At 34.1% G+C, this 8,961-nt stretch overlaps 1 protein-coding gene across 1 annotated transcript; it reads left to right on the top strand.

Annotated features, from left to right (window-relative positions):
* Positions 1-496: 496 nt before the first annotated feature.
* LOC108906230 (relaxin receptor 2) lies at positions 497-8,623 on the top strand. The gene is made up of 15 exons (XM_018709441.1): positions 497-560; positions 881-992; positions 1,117-1,188; positions 2,484-2,555; positions 2,611-2,754; positions 2,848-2,916; positions 2,989-3,060; positions 3,166-3,237; positions 5,907-6,046; positions 6,343-6,504; positions 6,560-6,856; positions 7,456-7,585; positions 7,648-7,838; positions 8,283-8,462; positions 8,541-8,623. Exons 1-15 carry the CDS (start codon positions 497-499, stop codon positions 8,621-8,623), a joined length of 1,860 nt encoding a protein of 619 aa, XP_018564957.1.
* The last annotated feature ends 338 nt before the right edge of the window (positions 8,624-8,961 follow it).

Raw genomic sequence — 8,961 nt, 5'->3', positions numbered from 1 at the left:
TCGGGATTTTTCCCTAACCTCAAAAATAGCTCAAAATCAGTGGAAATCTCGACTTTTTGTTAAAAAGTTAATACTTTGAAAGTGAAATACACAGACGTGTTAATAGAGTCAATAGATCATTTCTTATTATTCCATCATTTTCGTCAAAATACAGGGGGGGGGGGTACTGTCTGTTAAAAAGTATATGAGTTTTTTGTGTGTGCTTGTACAATCCAACTATACCAAAATGTCTGTGCACTAAGCTTTTTTCAGAATCATGTCCTTCAGACTTGTTCGCCTGCTCGTCATTTGGGAAATGTATTTCAAGAGAAGAAGTCTGTAATGGTGACGAAGTATGTCCTAATGGAGCAGACGAAGATCCAGTGATATGTGGTAAGACAAGTTCAATTGTTCAAATTTCTTTCATATCCGCAGTTATTTATCGATAATGTAAATTGTACTGCAAACGTCTTTTGTTACTAAATTTATTTCAGCTGAAGAGTATGGCATTACGAAAATGTCTGACAGGTTGAACCTTACTTTGGATGACGATTATCAGTACAGAAAATTGAACGAGTGTGGTAAGTCATAAATTATACAGAATGTAACAGCGAGGTGTTGAGACATTTTTTTTGACAGTTGAAACCCCTTAAACCTTTCCTTTTTGTTGAAATTTTACGTGAAGTTAGCTACTGCACACTGCACCAACTTTCAAGTTTATATATTCAGTGGTTCTGGAGTACTTGATCAAAAACTGTGGTCAAGGATTATTATGGAGCTGTCCAGAACCCCTTTGAGGAAAAAAGTTATCCCTACTTCGTCTTTGTTTTGTCTCTATGTCGCTGTTACAGCCGCTATCTGCAAGAGTTAACAAATATAAAATATAAACTTGAATTTTCAGACATCGAAAACTTTCCTCGAGTGTGTAGATGTGAATATTCTCTTCTTCTAAGTTGTCCGGAATTAGCACTACATTTGTTGCCGCAGGACACATTACTATCAGCAACTCACTTGTAAGTTCTTGACAGCGTTTTAAAGTACAAACGTTACAAATAGCAAAGCAAAGGCTACTGTATCAATTTCTGTTACGGAGCAGTCATTAAAATATGACGAACTATTTTCATTTTTTAATTTTAGGGTACTAACTAACACCACATTGGATTCTTTACCTGTGGACATATTCCATAATTACACCAAGGTTATAGTTATGTAAGTAAAATACAAATAAGTTAAAAAACATATTTTTTTATTAGTTCTTTTACTCTATTTTAAAGCTAATTCAAACAAATCTTATCTGTATCAGAAATCTAAGTTTTGTTCTATTTTTGTCCCTAATGACACTGACACTGTCGAGCATGGTACTCTTGTGTCTCTATTTCATTGACTAGGACACTAAACTTTATGTGTGTAAGGCCTTTTTAGAGAATCTGTATGGTCAGCTTTAGGATACTGATTTAAATTTGCCTCCTTGAAGAGCTTGTGTACGGCAGCTTTAGGAACTGTGTTTGTCAGGCTTATATCCCGTAGGGTGGATGAGCCTGGGTAATGTGCTTTCAGAGCAAAGGGAGCTCGATTTCTATTTTTTTTTTGAAAAATATAACTCACGTTAGTGATTTTTGAAAAATTGTGATATTTACTATTCAATTTGTATATAATGACAACAAATGAGCATCGGCCACACTCCGACGCTGGTTGTTGAACCGCATGTTCACCGAGCTGACCTTCAAACGCTATCAACGTGGGATCCGAAGAGCGTTCATCAGTGAGGTCCGAGCCAAATTGGGAAAATTTGTGTTTTGGAAAAACATTCCTTCATGGATTGCGAGCTTCTTCAAAAGTCTGTGGTGCTATAAATCATTGTGAATAGTGGTGACTATGAGGTCATTTTGGCGTTTGAGTTTTGGAACTTTTGGGCTTCGTAATTTTCGTTGATTTTGGGAAACGTGGTGAAGATTTTGGCGCCTTCATCGTCGTCTGATACGGCAGGTGACTGTTATATTGGGGGCAGTCATGGCATCGTGACGACTTAGCGGGAAATCTTCGAAAGGTGGGTAAAAATTTTGGCGTCTTCCTGCGTAGTCCGGTTCGTATAAGGCTTCGTCGCATGCGTCGTCAGTTTCTCTTGTACGTCTGAAGCCATTTTGGCGGCAACTGTGGCCTTGCGTGGGAGCATTTTCGAAAATTTTCAAAATATGGGTGAAAAAATTTTTTTTCGTCCTGAGTCCTCCGATCTTCGTCGTAAGTCATCCGCAATTATTTGCCTATGGATATGTACTGTTGTGGAGGTAACTGCGCCTTTCATTGAGCGTTTTTAAAATTTAATAAATTTTTTCAAAACATGGGTGAATTTCGGACACGATCAGCAGTTAGGAGTCTTGTCTTTTGCATACGTAGATATCTGGTATCGAAGAGCATTGTTTGGCTTTATCTAATAAGATAAAAAACTTTAAAAATACCTATAAAATAGATTAACAAATTGAAAACTGAACTAAAATATTTTTCAGACGTTTAGAAAACAATAGAATATCGTACTTGTCGCCTGGTACATTCACTTATCAGGTTAATTTGAAAAAACTGTAAGTATTTTAGGGAGAAATGAAATGAATACTCGTTAAAATATATTAATTTTAGGTATTTGATGAACAATAGCTTAACGAACATTGCACAGGGTGTATTTTCAGGATTATCCACGTTGCAATGGCTATTTCTAGATTATAATAAGTTAGAATACATTTATTTAGACGATTTTAAAGACCTGGTATCAACGCAATGGATGTAAGTAGCTTTGCTTTACGTTTTACATGGAAAATTGCTCAAATTTTTAGTTGTACGTTATGCCATATTTTGTTTTTTCTCTTTTATTAACAGAACTTTGTCACACAACAAACTAGCGCTCGCATCGGAAACTTTCCCAGCGATGCCAAATTTGCTGGAACTGTAAGTATTTCTTATTATTAATAATAAATTTACGAAATAAAATAAATATTTACTTGACATCTTCTTTCTCAGTTTCGTCGATCATAATGAAATTATATCAGTCAGAGAAGACACTTTTGAAAATTTATCAAATATGGAGTTCTTGTAAGTGTTTTTGTGTCTGTGATCTAAAAAAATAAATTAAAATATGTACCACACATTTTCAGTATAATAGCATTGTGTGACAAACATTAAAATAAACTTTTTTAGGAGTTTAAGGAGTAACAAAATCGAGTCTATCCACGAAAAAGCTTTCAGTAAACTTCACAATTTAAAAGAGTTGTAAGTAGAGTATTTCCCACATTTTTTTAAATTAAATTGCAAAATATCCTTTACATGAGAAGTGATGACATGAGAAGTGATGCTTCGAAAAATATTTAAAAGGTCAAGCATCCCACATCTCGTTTTGGAAACAGTACTGAACCTTTACCATGATTACACTGGAAAAAATATAACATTTATTTGCGTTTATATAAAATTATGAGAAGTACAATGGATTCATACAAGAACCATAGTGTAATTAAAGAAAAAAAAAATACATTGAAAAAATTAAATAAATTTTCTACACGCCACTGGCACACTTTACGCACACAAAGGAAAAATTAAAAAAAAATTAAATTGAAATAGTTTAATTTGTAAACACGTTTGAGCAAATCAATATTTTTCTCATGGCAGAGGTTTTTACTTAATTGGAAATATGGTATGCTCATATATACGAATAAATATTGGGTGTCCCAAAATTCACGCAAGATTTGAATTTTGCACCATTTGTGCGATAAAGTGTTGCCAACGAAGAAAAAGGCAGCGTGACATGTGATAGTTCAAGGTTACACAGCCCCACAAAAAAAAATTCTGTGACTAGACCACTATATCCTTATGTTTTCGAGGTCGCTGAATCCGAATCCGATGTCCGTTTGACCTTGTCAGGTCAGGTTAAAGGTCATTTCAATGTCAAACCGAGAAAAATCCCCTATGGTGGAGGCAACCATGGTTATTATATGTTTTATATAAAAAAAACTGGAGTATTCCCACTAAACCCTATTTAGAAGTTACTCAGTTTAACCTCAAAATTACATTGATCTTGACCCGGTAGAGACAAAAGGAACCCTAATTTGGACACAGCGACCCGAAAAAACATTTAATTACCTTGGTTGCCTCCGCTATAGTAGACTTTTCTCCGTTTGACCTTGGAATGACCTTATAATGACCTTGAACCTGACCTAGCAAGGCTAAACAGACCTCGGATTCGGACTCAGCGACCCCAAAAACATAATAACCATGATTGCCTCCACCATAGTGGGTTTTTCTGTTTGACCTTGGAATTACCTTATAATGACCTTGAACCTGACCTAATAAGGTTAAACATACCTCGGATTCGGACTCAGCGACCCCAAAAATATTTAATAACCATGGTTGCCTCCACCGTTGTGGATTTTTCTCAGTTTGACCTTGGAATGACCTTATATTGACCTTGAACCTGACCTAACAAGGTTAAACAGACCTCGGATTCGGACTCAGCGACCCAAAAACATTTGATAACCATGGTTGTCTCCACCATAGGTGTTTTTTCTCGGTTTGACCTTGAAATGATCCTTAAACTGACATGACAAGGTCAAGCGGACCTCGGATTTGTACTCAGCGACCTCGAAAACATAAGGATTGGAAAAATAATGACGGTTTGGCAGCTACAATTTGCAATTTTCTTACAAAATATGGTCAGAACAGTGATTCAACTTCATCAACTGTGAAGAGACTAACTGAAAAATTCAGGGAGACTGGATCAATTATTACTGATCTTAAACACTCTGGCCGTTCTTCAATAAATTGTTCAACACAAAATATCGAGGCAGTTCGTGAGAGTGTTGCTGAGAGTTCAAGTACTTCAATTCGGCACCATGATCAAGAATTGGAAATTTCGAGAAGCTCTCTACAGCGTATTTTCATTAATGATTTACATGTTCATGCTTACAAAGTTCAGTGTACTCAAGAACTAAAGCCTACTGACCACGCAAAGCGAATAAAGTTGTATACTTTACGAATCAATAAAAAATTTACAATTTTGAATTAAAAACCTGTTTTACGTGTTTTCTATCAAAATTACTTCTTACTTGAATTTTGGGATACCCTTTATATCCTCGGCTCAAGGCAATAATTTTTCAGAATATCGTTGTGGCTTGTGCCTAATAGTCTAATTTATAAATGACATTTTTTTTTCAGAGACTTGCAAGGAAACAATATTAAAAGCCTACCTTCTTCCCTATTTAGCAATTTAATAAATCTAAATCTCCTGTAAGTATGAAAAATACATAAATGAGTCTCAGTCTTTAGAACCATGTATTTGTAATATACGGAGTGAATCAATACGATACAAGAAAACAATCGAACATGAGTAAACAATAATGGAAGCGAAATTTATTTGTTTTTTGTTTTAAATCAAGTTTGGAACACATTTAATATTGCCTCATTTCATTTTACACAAGTGTGTAAAATGAAGTACTTTAGGCACTAGTGCCTAAAACGGATTGTTTGTAACTTAATTTAAAACATACTTTTCTGCAGTAAAAAACATTCTATTGTAACTTTTTATGAGTAAATCTTGGTTAAAAATGATTGAGGTTCACCCTGTATATTGTACAGCTGCAGACAATCAAAAGTTTCCGACCTAAGGTCTTCTATGAAAAGAGTTTCCTTTTTTAAGTCTCTTTAAAAGTATTAGGTCGGAAACTTTTTTTTATCCACAGCTGTACATGAAAAACTGCTGTTTTCAGCTATATCGGATACAATGAGTTTGAATATTTGCCCATGGAATTATTTAGGAGCCTCTATAATCTAACCCATCTGTAAGTAAAAGCTTTCGATAACTTTAAACAATTTGTATAGAAATATATAAAGTATTATTATATTTTCTGGATGTAGGCAATAAGAAGATAATTATTGTAAACGTGTTCTAGGAATCTTGAAGATATAGAAATCAGAAACATACATACACTAATGTTTATTAATTTGTTCAGCTTAGAGTCTGTCTACTTTAAAAAATACAGTTACTGCCTATTTGTAACTTCTGTAGAGAGATGCAGGCCTCTTTCAGATGGTAAGTTAACTCCGAATTACATTACTTGTACGAGGTCTGTTCAGAAAATAACAGAACTTTTTAAACTACGCGCTAATGGATAAAATTAATAATACAGTTTAAAATAATAAGATTCCGTTATTTTCTGAACAGATCTCGTACATATTCACAGTTCTGATTAATACTATTAATGATTAAAAACCTGGTCATTGGTGGGGTGCACATAATAATAATATTAATACACCCTCCTCCTCTATAACAGTCTTTCTAATCAAGGACTATCTAATTTAATTAATTTAACCTTTTTTCTGTTTCAGGTGTTTCCTCCAACGCTCAGCTTCTATACAAACCAATTTTCCGTTACACAAATTGGATAATATGTTTTGCGACATGCGCAGGAAATATTATGGTACTTTTCGGAAGATACCTCTTCAGAGATGAAAATAAAGTTCTTAGCTTAATAATCAAAAACTTAGCAGGTGTGTGTGTGCGTCATACGTACACTTATATCAGTAAAAAATGAGTACATTTCAGTGAGCGACCTTCTAATGGGAATATATCTCTTGCTGATAGGTATACATGACATGAAGTTCAGGAATATTTATAATTTGGAAGCCCAAAACTGGATATCTTCATGGGGTTGCACCATAACAGGGATAATAGCGATGTTATCATGTGAAGTGTCCGTTTTACTCCTTGTGTTCATGTCTGTCGATCGCTTCCTGTTAATTGCTATACCATACGGGAAATATAGCGCGCTTACTATGAGAGAAGCTGTCATCGCCCTCTTGTTTATTTGGTGTCTAGGAATTATCTTAGCAGTTTTTCCAGGTGAGCGAAATATTGATGTAAGTTTATTTTATGTGCATAGTGCGTAAATTACTGTAAGTTTACGCACACTGTACATTACGCACTTATGCGTAAAGTAAATATACTACGCACAATCGCATATTTCGTAAATTACTGCACGTTTACGCACACTGTACATTACGCACTGGTGCGTACAGTAAATGTATTACGCACAACTGCAAAAAGGGAATCATTTACATTTTAATATGCCTCGATAACAGTTGTGGTTATCAAATCGACATTTATTCAGTTAAAATTTTCGATTAAGGTTTAGAACTAAATCTGATCCGACTGGTACTTGTTTCTTTTAAAATAATATAATTGTTTGTAGACGTATCTTATTTCATTCTACACATTAATGCGTAAAATGAAGTACTTTACGCATTGGTATCTAGTGAATAACAGTCCCGTTTATACTAAAAACAAAACTGGGGTTCTATACAGGGTGTAAAAATAAATCAGTGATATCAGTCATATGATAATCCTAATAAGCAAAGACTAAAAGTTTCTATAAACGTATGGACTAAAATGTACAGCCTCCGAATAACACTGTAATAGATGATAACAATTTTTTTTATTAGCTCTGGCATATTTATCTAGTACAAGGTTCTATGGTGTCAACGGACTATGCTTTCCACTACACATTGACGACCCTTATTTAGAGGGCTGGGAATACTCTGCAGTCATATTTTTTGGCATAAATGCTACAGGGTAACTGAAAATAAAATTACACCTTGTAATTATAAACAAAAATAATATATATTTTATTTCAGTTTAATTATTATATCCGTCGTTTACATCGGCATGTTTATCAGTATATGGAGAACAAGAAATGCAACCAACTTACCGGCAAACGACTATCAATTTGCCATCAGATTTTTCTTTATTGTATTGACAGATGTCACTTGTTGGTTGCCTATAGTTACTATAAAGGCTGTGGCTTTCCTGGGAGTCGCGGTTTCAGGTAATAATTTTCTATTTTAAAGATATTAAATGAAAGTACTCACGCACAGCATACAATACGCACTAGTGGGTAAGGTAAATATTTATACACACAAATAAATTGTTTATAATTTAATTTAACACGGTGACAGTCCTTACAACTGTTGTATCAGGTGTCACGTCGCCACCACGGCTTTCCAAACTGTCAAATTGACAGTTATTTAATAATGAAAATATATTCAAATTTTTATTGAAAAATAATAAAATAATCGATAATTGCATGACCAACTTTTAGACACTAGTGCATAAAACGAAGTACAGACCGATACAAATAAGTTTGCGTCTGAGTCGCGGCGAGGGAAATGCAGTGTCCAGTTGTGTCGGTGTGTATCAGCGAAACAGGGGCAGATCATCACTATTCTATAGTCAGTATTTGCAAAACTAATACATAGGTGTTATTTTCTAGATGATCTCTATGGGTGGTTAGTGGTTTTTATCCTACCTATCAATTCAGCGTTGAACCCGATATTATATACTTTCACAACTCCTAAATATCGAACTCAAATCCTTAAAAAGGTTCCAAGCCTGATCAAGGAGGCGGCCGTCAATTTGAGTAAAAACAATGGAAGCAAAATTTGTTCTGGAGGTGAATATTACATTTTTAAATTTCAGTTTGCTGTCGTCACAGATATCACACCGTTTATTGGTTCATTTTTTTTTTTAGAAATAGACCATCTGAAGTTAACTTGTGCAAAGGAGAACAATTTAAACAAAACTAACGTAAAAATTGTACTGAATAAGTTCTGAAGAGTTGAAATCATTGGGTTTATTGAAGATTTCAAATGTGGAAGAAGCTGACAGGACATTTTAACTGTTGTTTGCAGGGTGACGAAGATCTATTATTCAGGTGGCAATTTTAAAGTTATTTTTTTATGTAAAACCTTATTTGTCTTCAAGTTTTTAATATTATTCTTTGTATATTGAAGTTATTACGTATGTATAATGCATTAATAAAACGAAAATTATTAAGATAGTTTTTTTAATGCCACCAAAAGGTACGAAATACAAAATAAGTACATTTTTATTAAAAAAGCTTAGTATCAATTATATATAGTTTCCAGGTACAATGCAATAAGAAAACACAT

This window comes from Anoplophora glabripennis, unplaced genomic scaffold (assembly GCF_000390285.2).
Source record: "Anoplophora glabripennis isolate ALB-LARVAE unplaced genomic scaffold, Agla_2.0 scaffold32, whole genome shotgun sequence".
Classification (NCBI taxonomy): Eukaryota; Metazoa; Arthropoda; class Insecta; order Coleoptera; family Cerambycidae; genus Anoplophora; species Anoplophora glabripennis.
The sequence above is the reverse complement of the archived record's forward strand: the minus strand, read 5'-3'. Positions and strand labels throughout refer to the sequence as shown.